Source organism: Mauremys reevesii, linkage group 12, assembly GCF_016161935.1.
Source record: "Mauremys reevesii isolate NIE-2019 linkage group 12, ASM1616193v1, whole genome shotgun sequence".
NCBI lineage: Eukaryota > Metazoa > Chordata > Testudines > Geoemydidae > Mauremys > Mauremys reevesii.
The window spans coordinates 6,461,763-6,478,762 of record NC_052634.1 but is presented as its reverse complement, the minus strand read 5'-3'; the positions used below and the strand labels follow the sequence as shown (position 1 = coordinate 6,478,762).

General features: G+C 55.5%; 1 protein-coding gene across 6 annotated transcripts; it reads right to left on the bottom strand.

The window, feature by feature from the left end:
* Positions 1 to 120: 120 nt before the first annotated feature.
* NLRX1 (NLR family member X1) lies at positions 121 to 17,000 on the bottom strand. 6 transcript variants are annotated; one of them, XM_039496778.1, is made up of 10 exons: positions 16,796 to 16,999; positions 14,783 to 15,013; positions 13,646 to 13,779; positions 11,483 to 11,558; positions 9,887 to 9,984; positions 8,627 to 9,243; positions 6,337 to 7,748; positions 4,153 to 4,239; positions 2,353 to 2,604; positions 121 to 1,603 (listed from the first exon to the last, which is right to left on the bottom strand). In XM_039496778.1, exons 3-10 carry the CDS (start codon positions 13,758 to 13,760, stop codon positions 1,285 to 1,287), a joined length of 2,976 nt encoding a protein of 991 aa, XP_039352712.1. In that variant the 5' UTR covers positions 13,761 to 13,779; positions 14,783 to 15,013; positions 16,796 to 16,999; the 3' UTR covers positions 121 to 1,284. The 6 variants fall into 6 exon arrangements, with proteins under 6 accessions (XP_039352712.1, XP_039352715.1, XP_039352716.1 ...); XM_039496781.1 differs by lacking the exon at positions 14,783 to 15,013 and having other exon boundaries at positions 16,796 to 17,000; XM_039496782.1 differs by lacking the exon at positions 16,796 to 16,999 and having other exon boundaries at positions 14,902 to 15,143.

Genomic DNA, 17,000 nt, shown 5'->3' with positions numbered 1-17,000 from the left:
CCGTACAGAAGTACCACAGGGATGGGAGCGGGTAGCACTCCCCAGGCAGATGGCAGGAGAGACGTAGCATGGGTTTGGGAAGGCTCTGGCCGCAGAAGAACAGACCAGTTTGCTAACATCTCACGTTCGTGGAAAGAAAAGTGGTTTAGTTTCAACGATACATAGAACTGCACAACAGCATCCAATACTGGGAACAACCCCCAGAGCTGCTCCACCCTTCAGTCGCTCCCCACAACATTGGGCCTCACGCTGTCCCAGTCCACACAACCCTCCCTCCCAGGATGGACTCCCAGGGCCTGATTCCCCGGTGCCGTCATTCACACCAGTGTACGGTGGGCGTCAAATGCTCCCAGATCAGAATGGGAGCGGTCGGCAGCCACTGGGCCCTAGAAGAAATGGCTCCACAAGGTCCAGGAGACACAAGCCCTTGGTTGATCACTGGCTCTCAGCCCCCTCTGGTGCCCATAAGAGAGTCTTGCCTCCATTGCTACCATGCAACCCTGTCCTGTGCTTGACATGACCAATGGCCGCACCATTCTCAGCCCTTGTGGTGTTCAGGCTGCCATCCCCACTCCCTTGGAACAGAGCTGGGGTCTCACCAGCCTTGGCAATGGCCACTTGCTGTCTGGGAATGGCAGATGGTTCCCAGCCGGAGGCACGGGGCGGCTCCCAAGGGGCAATGCTCCGTGGCTCCTTCCCCAGGTGGCTCCAAGCTCTTGGCGATGCTTTCGCTGCAGTTCTACTTGGGCATGGCTCAGACAGCAGATGAGAGTGCAGGGTTCATGGCCTCAGTGCACTCCAGGAAGGGAGGCCAGGAGCTGCTTGGGAAATAGCCCAGTGAACCCTAGCACTGGGCGTGTCCCTGAGGTATGTGTGGCTGTGAAGATGGGATACAAGTGAAAGAGCGATGGTGCCATCTAAAGCCAGGACCAGTGCTGTGCAAACTTCCCTGCCCCACTCCGACCAGCCGCTCTGACCGCACCCAACTTCCTCCTTTTCTACTGCCCAGCATTGCCAACACACCTCGCTCCAGGCCTAAAACAGTGCCTCGTGCTGTCCCAGCACTGGGACCCCCACACTCTGTAATGCCGCAAGTAACTCTCTGCTCCCAGCTTCATTTCCCTGGTGTCCCCAGCCACACAAGTGAACCCTGCTCTTGGAGTGGTGGTGCTGGTGGAAATGGTTAACAGAGTGACTCCCTCAGACCCTGTTAAGCCCTTATGTCCATTGCATTCTCCCATCCTGCTGGTGCAGACCCATGGGAGACATGAGCAGGGGGGCGTGTTAGAGGGTTCCCTGCTGGATTTTAACCAGCATCTTCTTGACCTCGTTCTCCACCCGCAGGAACTTGGCCTTCTTCCAGGGGTTGCCCGTCTGCCGGCGGCTGCACTCCAGGTCCTGCAGCAGCAGGCTGAGGTGCTGCTGGACCCGCTCGCGGTCCCAGTTGGGCAGGTTCTTCTGCACCACGCTCAGGATGAAGGCCCAGTAGTCGGAGACGTCGGTGCCCACCGTGAGGAACACCAACACCTGGACGCCGTCGCGGTCCCTGCGCAGTGCGTGCAGTGCTCGCTTGCCCTCCTCACTGATGTCATTGAAATACAGGCTGGGGAAGGGAGAAGCCAGGTTAGGGGGGCACCAGGCATCCCTTGGTGGCCAATGAGAAAGGAGCATGAGGGGCAGTGACCAATGAAATTAAAGGACAGGAGCAGCTCCAAAGGGCAGTAGCCAATGAGAGCAGGCTCAGAGAAGAAATGAGTGGATGAATGGTGGCCAGTGAGGGACAAGGCCCCAAGCAGCCACATGATGCAGTGACCAATGAGAGACAAGCATGGGATCATACATAGGACAAGGCAAAGACCAGTGAGGGACAAGGACTCATGCAGCCATATGGGGCAGAAGCCACTAAAGCAAAGTACAGGCAAAGTGACCAATCAGAGAGAAGCATGAGCTATGGCTCAGGGGAGCAGTGGCCTATGAGAGATGAGTGGAGGCACAGTGACCAATGAGAGACAAGGACTCTTACCGCCATGAGGGGTTGGCCAATGAATGACAAGCTCAGCTGCCGTTGACAAGGGGCAGTACTCAGCAAGGGTGCTAGAGCAGCCACCAGCAAGAAGCCAATATGGGGTGGGGGTAGCCCCCGGGGGGGGCAGATCTCATGGGCTGGGAGCGCTGCCAATGAGAGAAACTGGTGCCCATAAAGGGGATGCCGGGCTGGATGCCTGAGCTGTGGCTCCCTGGTCTGGGGTCATGGATGGGGCGGGGAAGACATTGACCCTGACCGGGTCATAGATGGGGCAGGGAGGACATTGACCAGGCTGTATGGGGAGGGGAAGGGGCTTGGGGACTCACTGCACTTCCTTCAGTGTCGCATGCCTCTTAGCCACCTCCACCAGCCCCAGAGCTGCCTCGTCCGTCACCGAATTGTAGCCCACGTCGAGCTCCTTCAGGTGCTGGTTCTGGGCCAGGTGCTGAGTGATCACTTCCAAACCTTGGTTCCCCAAGGAGGTGTGCAGCAGGGACAGGTGTGTCAGGGAGCGGTTACCTGCGATGGCCTCAGCCAAGTACTTGGCCCCCTGCTCTGTCACGGGGTTGTCCGAGAGCCTGAAAACAACACAGGAAGGTCACAGAGGGAGAGGAGGCAGCCAGGGGTGTTTACTGCTCATGCCTTAGTGCTGCAGGACATGGGGTAACAGAAGACTCTAGGGAGAGAATAGCTTGTCCCCTTTAGAGCTGGTTGAAAAAAAAGAGAGGGGGTCCCCCCCCCACACACACACCAGATAATTTCAGCATTTTAAAAAAAAGTTTTTCCAATGAAAATTTATACAATTTTTTGATTTGGGGCAGAAATTTGATTACCAAAATATTTTAATTTGGAAATGCTGCTGCAGTGCTTCATGGGAGTTGTAGTTCAGGTGCCTCATGCTTCTATTTTCCATTATAAGCTGGGCTCCCTGGTTGGACTACATCTCCCATGATGCAGTATGGTTCCCCTTTTTGGAGGGGGAGGCGGTACTTCATGGGTGTCCCTGGCCATGGTGCATCATGGTAGATGTAGTCAAGCTGAGGAGCCTGGTGCATAGACAAGAATGAAGACATGAAGCAACTGAACTACAGCTGCCATGAGGCACCATGTCGAAATTTGAAATATTTTGGGGTTTGGAGATATGATTTGTTCAGTTAAAAAAAGCAAATCACTATAATTTTCTACGGAAAGTAAACACTTTTCGCAAAATACTTCATCTAGCTGAAAACCCAGTTTGCTGTTGAAAAACAGATTTTACAGAAAATTTTCAGCTAGTCCTAGCTTTCCCTTTATCGCAGCCTTGGCGGGGGCATGTCACAGGTTCCTTTCTGTGCTCCTGCTTAACAGGAAATCTCCCCCCACTCTTCCCTCAAACGCCTTCCTCAGCTCTGGATACATTTCCCTCATAATCCCCTCACCCATCACATAGAACTGACACCACCCTCCTGCAGCAACAGGGGAAAGATATCTGAGTCAGGCAGCGTTCTGTAGTCCCACACAGCTTTGCCCTGGTAGTCAGCTCCCCCTAGCCCTGCCATGGTGCTGCAGGGAGCTTCAGATCTGCCTGAACCAGTGCTAGAGAGACCCACAGGCTGAGCAGGGGTGCAGAGACGGGAGGGGAAGGGAAGCAGCAGAGAATGTGAAAGGGAAAACAGAAAGATGATGGAGCACACCAGATACTGGCTCCATGGCCAGGTGCCTGGAAAACCATCTTGATCCAGTCCCTATTGGCAGAGCTAGGTCCAAGCTGGTTCAGGCACCTCTGACAGCCCTTTAAAGGATCCTGCCCAATATACAGACCATGGGAACCAGTGGCTTCAGCTGGCCCTGAGCTGAGCGTAGATCCTGCTTAGTAAGGGCCAAAGTAACAACCAGCAGACTCTGGCCCCAGCCTTTCCTCTCAGCCATATGTTTACCCTCTAACACCTCCCCTCCCCAGGATCCCCCAGACTCAGGCCAGTAGCAGCGGGGCCCAACATGGGGCTTGAACCCCTGACCAGGAGATCCAGAAAGCCATGGCCACAGGTCAGACGAACACACTAAGGAAGTGACCACACCGGCAGCGGTAGGTCTCAGAGAGAGTCCTGCTCTGGGGGACAGGCTCTGGGTTTCCTGAGCACACTCACCGCAGGGTGCTCACCACGCACTTGTCGTGCAGCAGCAGGTCCCGGATCTCCCTGCAGGCTTCAGGGCCCAAGCTGTTGAGCTGCAAACTGAGACGGGGCGAGAGCAAGAGGTCAGTAGCAGCATCAGTCAACCCTTCATGTTATGGGGCCAACGCCCAGCCCCTCCCCAGCACTCTGGCCCTAGAGGGCAGAGTAGAGGTTACTGCCCTACGTGGAGGGCATGTATTGCAGTGACTCACACCCACTAACACCCCCTCCACCTCTCCTAGCCTGCCAGACTCCCCAGAACTAGGAAGTGAGAACCACAAGGGATGAGGTCTCTCCTGAGGCAACCCAATGGGAGAGGCGGCCTGTGTCTTGTGGCCAAAAGCACAGACCTGAACTCTTGGGGTAGTTCCCTGCTCTACTACTAAGCAGCCTTGGATGAGTCATTTCCCCATCAATATTAAGAACACTGACCTTCCCACTCCAATTAGTGTCTGTGTAAACGCTCAGTATTACTCCTGGCAGGCTCACCGAGCTATGGATCAGCCATAAGGCAGCCATCACCTCTGCTTGGAAGATAACACAATATTTTCTCCCAAACAGGGAGAAAATGCTCCCCATTTTCATGCACAGACCAGAAGTGGGGCAGTACCAGCCAGAAGACTAAACAACTTGAGCTCTCGGACAGAATTCCAGAGATATGTACATGGGAGAACAGTCTCCAGCAGGATGGGAAATTCAGATGTTGGAGGAGAGAGAGAGAGAGAGAGAGAAGGATCCACCATGGATTCCCTCCCGGATTGTCTTTGTATTGATTCTTCTCTGGCCAAAGGGATGGGACATTTTTTCAGCCCCTCTGTATTTTCTTTCCTCTCTTTCTTTCCTGATTGCAGCTTGCCGCCTTCTGGTAAAAGGTGAGATTGCAATAACAGGCATATTTAAAAACGAGCCTAGGACAAAACAGAAGCAAAGTGACACATAGAGAATCTTGCAGCTGGCCAGGACCTGGACTAGATAGGTCTTTTCCAGCTCTAGATTCCACCTTTTCTGCAGCCGGACAGGATTCACGGAGGGGGAAACAATTAGAGGGATGTACCAAAGACCCTGCACGGAGTAGAGATGGACTATTATCATACAGGGAATGGATCACTTGATGATTACCTGTGCTGTTCATTCCCTCTGTGGTGCACCTGGCATTAGTCATGGTCGGAAGACAGGATACTGGGCTAGATGGACCTTTGGTCTGACTCAGTCTGGCCGTTCTTATGTTATTGCTCTGGTACCAAGTGAGACAGTGGGACCAAGATACTCTGATGATCTTAACCATTTGCCCATCAGATTTTACTTTACATCAGGGTTTTCTCCCTCTCTCCCTGCTCTGCTTGTTTAATAAAAAGTTAGCAGAGCTGGCAATATAATCTAAAAATGACTTGAATGGATTTGTGGTGCCTTTAGATAGAACGACACAAAAGCAAGGGACTTGGAAAGCAACAGGGGTTTGGGAACTGACAGCTGAAATATGGAGATAAAAACCACTAGAAGAGCCTTGATGCCAAGCAGGGTTCAAAGAACAGCCCAACGGCAGCCCACAGAGTCCTATAAAAGACCCATTGTCTATAAAGAGTTACTATCCATTGAGACTACTAGTCCCAGCATGCAATAATCTAGCATGGCTGCTTAGATCAAGGAGCATCGTCCACTGACTTATAGTCTCCATGGTCTGTATCTTTGTATTTAGAACAGACAAAGGCAGCAACTGTTTACACCAGGGTTTCTCAAACTTGATTGCATCGCGACCCCTTTCTAACAACAAAAATTACTACACGACCCCGGGAAGGGGGACCGAAACCCAAGCCCCTCTGCCCCGGGCAGGGCGGCCCAAAGCCGCAGCCCGAGCCCTGCCCCCCTGCAGGAGTGTGAAACTGAAGCTTGGGAGCTTCATCCCCTGGGCCATGGGGCTCAGACTTTTGACTTCAGCCCCAGGCCCCAGCAAGTCTAACGCCAGCCCTGGTGACCCCATTAAAACAGGGTCGCGACCCACTTTGGGTTCCTGACCCACCGTTTGAGAACCACTGGTTTACACCATTGTATGCAGCACTCAGGCTCCAGGCAAACTGCCGACGGGAGTACAATCAAGGCATCCCCAGATATAAATGGATGACCTAGACCCCCGGCCGAATCAGAGAAGGAGGCACTCACTGGAGCTTCCGGCATCGCAGCAGGACAGGGAAAAGAGTCCGCAGGCTGCTGACATCAAGATGGCACGAGCTCAGGTTAAGCTCCTCCACCTCATGGCTGGTGGTGCCCATGACAGATGCCAGGATGGAGCACTTGAGTGGGGTCATCTTGATGGAGGAGAGGTTGATCGCCCTGAGGGAGCGGATGGCCTCAGCCGTGAAGCGCTCATTCTGGAATTCATGCAGGAAGACGAGGTAGTCCATCAGCTCAGACGGGGGCAGCCACTTGCGGCTGTTCCTGATCATGGTCTTCTTCATAGCGTTGGCAATCTCAAAGGCTGCCAGGTTCTTGATGGAGCAGCCAAGCTGCTCCAGGAGGGCTCGGTTGCGGCGCGACAGGAGCCCACCCATGAAGATAGGGAAGAGCTCAAAGACTTCGTCATCCCGGGCCTCGTCAGGGTGGTGCAGGGGGCCCTCCACCCCCAAAATGCTGGAGTTTATCTGGTCTAGCACATCGTCATTGAAGTAGTCCTCCTCCTTGAACATCTCCACCGCCATGGTGTGGGCGATGGTGTCGCGGTCCTTGCCACTGAGCCGGTTGAAAAAGCGGGGGAACATCTTGAGTAGGCCAAAGAGCAGCGGCAGGATGCGCAGGGGCAGGACCTTGGAGACAATGCTCAGCACCAGAGTCACATCCTCGCTTACCTTGCTGATGACCTCGGACACCTCCTTCCCCACCCGCTGCGTCAGGGTCTTCTTCTCGCCCAGCACCACATAGAGGGCTGCCAGGTACTCCTGCATGGCAGGGATGGTGAAGACGAAGGTGTGCTCCTTGCCCAGCTGGACGCAGGGCGTGAGGAAGAAGCGGAAGACGTCAGTGCGGAAGACGTTGAGGAGGTTAAGCTCACCCTCCGTCTTCATCTCCACCTCGAAGCACTTCTGCAGGTCTTCATCCGAGAAGCAGGTCTGGCGGGACATCACCCCCTCGTGCGCCAGCTTGCCTACCGTCTTGGCCACGTATTTCATCATGGAGACGTTGGTGGGGTCAGTGCTGTCCAGGATCTCCCCGCTGAAGTTGAGCCGCAGGAAGCTGGTGTAGATGCCCGTCAGGGTCTGGCTGGGAGGCACCGACTTGGTGAAGTAGAGGAAGTGCAGGGTGGTGCAGACCAGCCAGCAGTAAGAGGGCAGGAAGCAAGCAGCCGCGATCTGGTTGTGGCGCTCCAGATTCCTCGAGAGCATCTCCACCAGGTTGTCCCGCTCGTCCGAGTTGCTGCTGCTCCCGCTGCCGTCGCAGCCGGGCTGGCTCAGGCGCATCTGGAAATACTGCTTCTGGAGGTTGGTGTTGGAGAAGCCGCAGATCTCGGCATAGCGGCCCACGTACTTGCTGGGGATCCGGCGCACGGCAGATGGGCGCGTGGTGACAATGATGCTGGCCTGCAACCAGATGAACAGAGCTGGGATTTAATGTAGTCCCTCTCTTTCTCTGTCAGACCATTACTGGCCTGATCCAGAGCCCACTGACCTCAATGGAAAACCTCTCACCGGTGTCAGAGTGCATTGGGTTAGGCCCTATATGACAAAAATCACTTGAGGAGGAAGGGCAAGGACTGGATGAGATTAAGGTGATGATGACTTCAAGGCTGTTGGTTCACATCCAGCCCAGGACAGCAGTGATTTAACATCATCGCTACCTGAGGGTGGGTGTGAAGGGAACTTGGGGGATCTCAGTCTGGCTGATGGACTCCCACATGTTGCCTTTTCCTACAAACCCCTCATGCCTTAGCCCGTACTGATGGCACAACAGGTAAGAAGCACTGGCACTAGCATGGGGCACGTCATGCCACCTTAGCAACCCCATATGTTCAATCACCTCACCCCTCCGCTGACATCCATTCCCCCAAGCCTTCTGGATTTGCCACCTTCCATTTAGGCTGTCCGTTCTTTGGGTCAGGAACCACCCTGGGGTCACATTTGCTATGTGCCACAGGCAGATGTTACACCGATAATTGTAGGTTGTCAAAGAAACCACCCTCCCAGCTGGCACTGGTCGGCCTCTTTGTTCCCAGCCTGTGCAGAGAGGCCAAAGACTGAATGAGCCATGGAGACTGGACTCCCCTCTCCCTCCTAAGGGCTGGGGGTGTCCTTTCAGCACAGGGGTGTGGGGAAGCTCCTTGCTGCACCTTTTACCAGCCAGTCAGGGCCGGTAGAGGCCACACCAAGGAGTGTGTTTGGGGCAATGCTCCAGGGATCCCCATTTCTACCCGCAGCCCCCCCCCCCAGGCTCACAGCATCAGGTCGGGAGGGATACCAACCTCCGGCAGCAGGTACTTCCTCAGCAGGTTGACTACAATGGCGGAGGGAGGCACGGCCTCATTGGGGTCGCAGCACAGCTCGGTGCCAGACAGCCGGAAGTCCAAGTTGAGCCGCTCCATGCCGTTGAGGATGACGAGCACCTTGAGGTTGGAGGAGCCCAGCAGTGGCACCACGTCCTTGAGGTGCAGGTACTTTTTGGTGATGAGGCGCCGTAGCGAGACGGGCACGTTGCTCTGGGACAGGTCCTCGCAGGAGAAGGGGATGACCAACTCGAAGCGGGGCAGGCGCCCGTGGCACCAGTCCACCACCATCTTTTTGATGAGGGTGCTCTTCCCTGTGCCCACCGTGCCGTACAGCACCACGTTCTTCACCTGCTGCCCACAGGCGTCCACGTCGAACAGGTTCTGGAGGCTGATGGTCCGGCTGCAAGGCGACTGGAGCTGGTTCAGGATGGTCAGGTCAGGCGAGGGCTTCAAGATCTCCTCCAGGGAGCTCTCCCTGATGACCGGGTCCACGTGGATGGTGTCCAGTGAGAAGGACGGGCCAAACTTCCTCTCCTCATTGGGCTGGTGGCTGAACCAGTCAGATAGGCTCTTCCGGTGCTTCTGGATGGCATCTGAGGAGTAGTGGGGAGTACAGAGATGCTCACAAACAGGGGAGGGGAAAAGGCCTTGTCTCAAGTTTTCAAATTGCAGGAGCCCCTCCAGTACTCGAGTCCCTCAGGACAGTCCCAGGCACCAGCTACTCCAAGCACTAACAAAGCCCAGGAACCCCCAGAACCAGCTAGTTCCCCCCTTCGTTCCTGTATTGGAGCAGCGCTCACGCACCAGCAGGGTGTCATAGCACTGTGCTCTCCCACCCAGGGGCTCCAGGACTGGTGCTGTCCACTCCCCAACCCCCACAGCCCAACCTGACCTGCCAAGAAGGTGCCTTTAATATTGCTTTGTACAGAGGTAGCATTTCCCCATCCAAAGACACCCCCCCACCCAGCACACTACGAAGGGTTAGAGGGGCAGGTTGACCCTCCCTGTTTCACATAGAGAGAGGAGCCCACTGGCCCCAGGGCCCTGCAGCGAGTCAGCGACAGAACAGGGAATAGAACCCAGGAGTCCTGACTCTCGGTCTCCTTTTCTAACCGCTGTACCTCGCCCGGGTCAGTGACTGCATCCCAGCCCGCTCACCTGACTCCCAGTCCCGAGCACACCCCACCACCTCAGCACTGCCCCTCTGGGACAGGCTCCTACAGCACGGGGCCTTACCGGACGGGGCCACGTTCCTCAGGGCCATCGGGCCAGGCCGGGTGGAGCTCGGCTGAGACGCACTCTCCTGAAATCCTCCTTGGTAGCGAGCAAAGCTCCTGCAAAGCAGGGGCAGGGAATTGTTGAGAGAGCAAATCCCAGAGTGGGACAGCAGCATGTGTCCCAACGGCCCCAGAGCTGGGGCAGGCAGCAGCTTGAGTGAACCTGGACATCCCAGCCAAAGACATGGTTAGCTCACCCGCCAACCCCTCGGCCCCGGCCACGTGGAAACTGCCTCCCTGCCGTTGACAAAACGCTTCCGAAATGACGGAGAGGAGCAGCTTGTGTGCAAACACAGCGGCGCAAACAGAACTGGGGAAAGCACAACTGCAGTGGGACCCATGGCAGCTCCAGGGGCATTGTGGGAAATGGGGAACCTAAGGACAACAAACCAAGACCTGCTCCTTCCAACTCAGCCCAAAGAACCCCCCCCCCCTCCTTGTTTGAATTCTGAGCTGCAAAATGTGCCCACGTTATCCTGAGACCAGGTCTGGCTCCAGCAGGAGCCAGGCAAGCTTCCCCCAACCCATCTGCCTCAGGCCTGCCACCGAGGGACCCATGCAGGAGTTCAGTCTGCACTCACCTTTGACCTCTCCTCTGAGCCAGAGAACAAGGGGGCTGTTTGTTATGTGGAAACTTGTCCACTGGGAAATGGGCTGCTGAGGCCAAACTCGTTTCACAAGGGCCACCAAATAGCAACAAGCCACTTTATATAAGAACGGCCAGACTGGGTCAGCCCGATGACCCATCTAGCCCAGTGTCCTGTCTCCAACAGTGGCTGGGGCCAGATGCTTTAGAGGGGATGAGCAGGACAGGGCAGTTATCGAGTGAGCCATCCCCGGTCATCCACTTCCAACATCTGGCCGTCAGAGGTTTAGGGACACCCAGAGCATGGGGATGCATCCCTGACAATCTTGGCTAATCACCATTGATGGACCTACCCTCCATGAACGTATCTAATTCTTTTCTTAACCCATTTATACTATTGGCCTGCACAACATCCCCTGGCAACGAGTTCCACCGGCTGACTGTGCGTTGTGGGAAGTAGTCCTTCCTATTGGTCTTTTAAACCTGCTGCCTATGAATTGCACTGGGTGACCCCCTGCTTGTGTTATGTGAAGGAGTAAACAACACTTCCTTATGCACTTTCTCCACCCCCGTCATGATTTCATAGACCTCGATCATCTCCCCCCTCAGTTGTCTCTTTTCTGTGCTGAACAGCTCCCCGCACAGAACCTTCAGTCATCAGCTGGGGTGGGTTTGAATGGGTGGCCTAGAGGCGACAGGCCCCATAGCCTGTTCCCAGCCTCCCAAGTGAGCCAGTTCCTCTGAAAGATCAGTAAGAGCCCAGCTGAGAGGGCCTCAGCAGCCTCCCCCTCCGTCCCCCCACCAAAGCCATGCGTCCTGGGGTAGGATCTCAATTAACTTTTACACCCACGCTGACAAATTAGACCAATTGCTTTACGTGAGGGGAGCTGCCTTAGCCACCCACCCCTTGCACTTAGCTCCCCTTTACTTCATGCCTCCACCAGCTGCCGCAGGGGCTCCAGGCCCTACCTGACAAGGGATGTTTTGGAGCACAGCCTGCCAGCTGGGTGAAGCATCCTCCCAAGCATGAAGCTGCTCCTGGCACCTGGAAGGAAGGAACAAAGGAGGTCAGAGCGAGCAGGATTGAGAGAGATGCAGGATGATGCCCGCCGCCTGCCACCCCCCTCCCCAGGGAACCGGCTGCCCCTCTGTGCCCTTCCTCCTCTGCACTCCAAGAAGGTGAAGGAAGGAGCCTTGCGCCAGCCGCAGCTGAGGCCCAGACAGCCAGGCACCTTCCCCGGCATTCTGATGGGGTTCTGGATCCACGTGGCCTGGACTGGAGCATGCTCCATTTAGTGTGCATCTGTGCATGGCCAGGGAACAGGTTGCTAAGGCAGCGAGGCTGGATTCGAGCCCCAGGGAGACACCTGCCTGCAGAGTCCTGGGCTCATGTTCAGAGCACAGGCTTGGGAGACGGGAGCTCCACCATTCAAATCCTGGCTCTGCCACTGCCTTACTCCGTGGCCTTGGCATTTCCCCTGTCTGTGCCTCCCTGTGAGGGACAATGCCCCCACTCCCAGCAGGTTGTGGGGATCGATTAGCTAATATCACAGAAATCATAGAAGTGTCAGGCTGGAAGGGACCTCGAGAGGTCAGCTAGTCCAACCACCTGTGCTAAGGCAGGACCAAGTAAACCTAGACCATCCCTGACAGGTGTTTGTCTGACCTGCACTTAAAACCCGCCAGTGACGGGGACTCTCCAACCTCCCTAGGTAACCTGTGCCAGTGCTCAACTATCCCTAGAGAGACAGAAAGTTTTCCCTAATGTCCAACCTAACTCTCCCTTGTTGCAAACTCAGCTGATTCCTTGTTGTCCTGCCAAGGAAAACAACTGATCACCCTCCTCTTCGTAACAACCTTTTACATATTGGCAGACTTATCAGGTGCCCCCTCAGCCGTCTCTTGACTAAACATGCCCAAGTCTTTCAGCCTATCCTCAGAGGTCAGGTTTTCCAAACTTTGATCATTTTTGTTGCTCTCCTCTAGACTCTCTCTGATTTCTCCACATCTTTCCTAAAGCCTGGCCCCCAGAACTGGCCGCGGGTACTCCAGCTGGGGCCTCACCAGAGCGGAACAATGATCTTCGTGTCTTACATACGACACTCCTGTTAATACAGGATGTGACGCTTTGCAGATGGGAAGCACCCTGGGCCTGCTTTGGTGCAGATCCCGCTGACTCCAGCCGTAGCTGTAGGTGCTTAGCACTTGTAAAAAGCAGGCTCTTTATAAGTGCTAAGTTATGAGCAAGCGTGGAGGGTGCCCCATCACATAAACCGGGGAATTCGTCCCAAGGAGCGGCACAGCCTGTCCTGCCAAGGAATTTCTCCGCTGAGATCTCTGCCCCCTGGTCCAGGGCCAGAGCTAGGGCACGTGGGACTATCTCCCCGCAGTCATCCACGCAGGACTGGATTTTCCACTTATTGCCTTCTCTAGCACTGTCCATCTGCGGCTCTCAAAGCACTTCACTAAGGAGGTCAGTATCATTAACTCCATTTTACAGATGGGGAAACTGAGGCACAAAGTAGTAAAGTGACTTGCCCAAGGTCACCCAGGGAGTCAGTGGCACAGCTGGGAATAGAACGCAGGAGGTCTGTCTCCCAGACCCCTGCCCTGCACTGCCTCTGTATAAACGAGAAGGAAACACTTCGCACGAACACCACCTCCCCGCCGGTAACCGTGCAATTAGAAGTGACATAACTAGGCCAGCAAGTCTCCTCTGATAAAGCAGCACAGACTGGCTGCAGTGTGAGCTGGGCCCAGGCAGAACTGATGCTATCTGAAGCCCCCAGAACCCAGCACCCTCCCTTAGGCCCACAGTGCTTTTGTCTTAATGCAATTTCATCAGTGGGGAATTCATACACAGGACGTGGCTGTGACTTGGCCGTGGTCACCAGGTGAGTCAGGTCAGCGCCAAGAGTAGAACTGGGCTTGCTGTAGTCTCTAGACCCTCCCACCCTCTCAGAGCCAGGAATAGAACCCAGGCATCCTGACTCCCCTGCCCCAGAAGGTAGAATCCATCGATTGCACCTGCGGCAGTAACAGGGAGCTGTGAATTTCACCCCAAAGAGATTGGGCTCTGGGGAAAGCCAGGTACGAGGCTTCTCACCTCAGCCAGTTCTAACAGCTGCTTACCTGGTGCAGAGCTGGGTGACAGCAGCGTGCGCATAATCTCTCGGCCTCCCAGCTTGGGTCCCTGGATCCTGCTCCAGCTGGTCCCAGCCTGGGGCAGACATCTTGGGCACTGCATGGCAGGGGGCCTGCTTCAGCTGAAATGCAGACAGCGATCACTTGGGGAGGTGGACCACCGCACTGTGGTGCCCCAGCTGGACAGGCTGGGGTCCTCAGTCCCGTCACTGAGCTGCATGCTCTGAGGGCCAGGTTATCAAAGCCCAGCCTACTCCAGGACACACCTGAGGGCTGAGGAACCAGCCTCATCTTGCATGAGCGGAAGCCAAAGCTTGCTTCATGCACCCTTCCTCCTTGGGCTCTCACACCAAGGAGCAAGGGTTAGCAGTGCCCTCCCCACCAACAAAGAGATTAGAGATCTTGGAGCAGAGAGGGGGGCCCTCAGTACAGCTCCCCCCAACACAAACCCATAGGATCAGGCCATCCACTCTGTCCTCTACCCTGTCTGCAGCACTGGGGAGATCCCTTCCTGACCCCTGCAGCGATCAGCTGGTGCCCTGCAGCTTTACCGCACTTTTAGGGCCTGACTCTCTTCTCACTCCAGTTTAAATGGATTCACACAGGGAACTGGTGTGAGTGAGAGGAGAATCAAGCCCACTGTACTGGTGGGAGTTTTTTTGTCACAGGCAAAGGAGGGTCTCTGGGTCAGGCAAGACAATAGTTCTAAGCACCTACTGCTCTTAACCAATCACCCGAGCCTGGGGCTGCAGCTGTTCTCATTCAGTTCATTTAGGGGAGGGGGAAGAGGCAGAGGAGGAGGTGAAGAAGCAGTGTCACCCCCACACATGAGTCAGGCCCTCCCCACCTGAAGATCATACCACTTATTCAATAATGACATTTGAGTCTCTCTTTGCCTTCTTGGGGAGCCAGGCTTCTCTCCCCCGCTGAGAGGCTTCACATTTACTTTGGGGCTGGTGCCCTTTAGAGACTCTCCCACAATCAGATGACTCCAGGGGTGGGGGGTTTAAGAAAGAGCCCAAAGGTGAGAGTCTCGCTGACATGGGGAGAGCTGGCAGCTCCGTAGCCTTAGAGGAGAGAAAGAAAGATCCATCCTCTTCCCCCTTATGCCCCCCCTCCAAATACCTGAGTGGTTACAGGCTTTTCCCCTTGGCCTGTCAGTGGCAGTCAGGGGAAGGACAGGCCGGTGACTCCTTCTCTACCAGACGGATCCCAGGGGTCCCACTGCCGGGTGCCCTCCCCACCTTGGCATGGGGAGGAGACTGTCTCCTGCTGCATTCATGTCTCTCTCCAGTGCAGCAGTGGCAGCCGGCACAGAGCCCTCTATCCTGGGCCTGGCAGCCTGTGCTGGCTGCTCTGCTGGAAGAATAAGACACAAGCTCAGGGCAAAGCCGTAGCCTCCTCCCCTTAAAGCAACAGGGGCGAGAGACTCCAGCTGTCAAGCTGAAAGCTGGCCTGCTGCTGTCAGGCCTTGCAGAGAGCAGCGCTCAGGAGCGCCCTGCCAGGGGCTGCCTTGGAGAGACTGGGCCAAAAACAGTCGGGAGAGGGGGTGCCGCTGCCATCTCCATTTGTCAGGGCTGAATGGATCCCCACCGAGCAGGCGTGGGGCCCCTTGCTCTGCACACCTGTTGAATGCAGCGGGAGTTTAGTGTCTTTAAGGCAAGGGTAACTGGAGCAGGAGTCACATTTAAAGCAGAACAAGCTTGTTTCCAGCCCAGACAGCTGCTGCCAATTGCTGAATCCATGATCTGTGTGAGCAGCTGGAACTGAAGAACATTTGTGTCCAGGGAACACATGGTTCATCCTCTCTCAACTGACTAGCACCAATCTCTGCTCCAGGCCACGTCTGACTGTCTCCAGGGCAGCAGGTTGTGGGCATTGCCTCCTCTGAGGCTTGTCAGTGCTGGGAGAGGGGTGCCAGCCCCTGTCATTATCCATCTGCACTGCAAGACTTAGAGACTTCTGCCCAGTGTGAGAAAAGGAGTCAGTCGTTGCATCTGGGTTTGGCGGTGGTGCTGTGGTTGTGGCTGGGTCTGGGGGCATTAGATCACTGGTAGATGTAGGGAGGACACTGAAGGGTTAACAGGTGACATGTTGGCAGGGTGTATCTCCCTCCCCAACCTGTCATTACCTGGGCTGGAATCCCCACAAAGCAAGTTGCTGGGTGACTCAGCCTCAGACTCACATCTCATCTGGTTTGTGTTTCCGGCACCCTGATAATTTCCAAACCAAACAACAGGAAAACTCTGGTCCCAGGGAAGCTTATGGAACCTCCCTGGGCTCTGTGGTCTCTGTGCCACGCCCTTGAGCATGGCCAGAGCTGTAACGACTCACCTAGCCCTTCTGGATACTTTTCATGTATCCATCCCAGAGCCCTTTCCAAAGGAGAGTCTGGCTCATTGATTATCCCCATTTTATTGCTGGGGAAACTGAGGCACAGAGCAGGCCCATAACAGAGCTGAAATAGAACCCAGAAGGTCTGGCTTTCGAGTCCCTTGTGGTAACCACTAGACACTAATTAGCAAAGCTGGGACTAGAATCCAGGAGTCCAGACTCCAAGGCCAGTGCTCTAAGCCCAGCCCACTTCACGGACACATTTTCCTGTCCCCTATGCTCCTGTAGCTCAGTGGATCCATTGAATTGAAAGGCAGGGTGCTGTGAAGCCCACTGCCTGGCTTCCCGGCTGTTCTACTTCTATCAATAGCTGAGCACGGATGCTGCTCTGGGAGGGGCATGTTTGGGGTGAAACCCAAACTGGGTCAACAGTGTCCCAGAGCCACCGGCTTGGGGACTTTCTCCTGCAGCCTCTGCTCAGGGCAACCCCACGAGGATCAGCACAGAGGTCACTGCTGCCATGAACCCCACAGACCCCATTGCCATTGCCTAGGAGAGACGAACCAGCTTCCTGCTCATCCTGCCTTGCACAGTCCCCGCCACCAGAGCAGAAACACAGCAGTCGCTTCCGCTCAAAACCACCCCCTTGCTCAGAACCCAGCCCACCAGGGAAAGCCGCAGATGCAGGACATCAGGGCTCTCGCTGCTGAGCCGCTCTGTGCTGGGACTAGGGGGAGCAGGGACCAGGCCGGCTCAGAGAATGGGGACTGAGGAAAAAGGAGACTCTGGAAGGTCAAAAGTTACCTAGAGTGATTTCTCAGGCGGCTGCTGTGTGTTAGTCCCACAGCCTTCGGTCCATTTGGAATCGCTCTTCCCCACCCGTCACTGCATGCCGTTGTCTCTGCCGTCCCTGGCAGCTGTTAAACGTTGCCCCGTGTCCTTTCCTTTCCGTGGTTTTAGTTCGCTCTCTGACAGCTTCTCTCTGGTTGCTTCGTTGCAGCTGTAACTT

What these genes read in the sequence shown, in the direction of transcription:
- NLRX1 (XM_039496781.1), bottom strand. Translation starts at nt 13,760, where the DNA reads ATGCAGTGCCCAAGATGTCTGCCCCAGGCTGGGACCAGCTGGAGCAGG. An exon ending in GAGGAACGTGGCCCCGTCCG is followed by an intron (nt 9,244 to 9,886) that starts GTAAGGCCCCGT and finishes ACTACTCCTCAG; the next exon opens with ATGCCATCCAGAAGCACCGG. An exon ending in CTGCGATGCCGGAAGCTCCA is followed by an intron (nt 4,240 to 6,336) that starts GTGAGTGCCTCC and finishes GCCCCGTCTCAG; the next exon opens with TTTGCAGCTCAACAGCTTGG.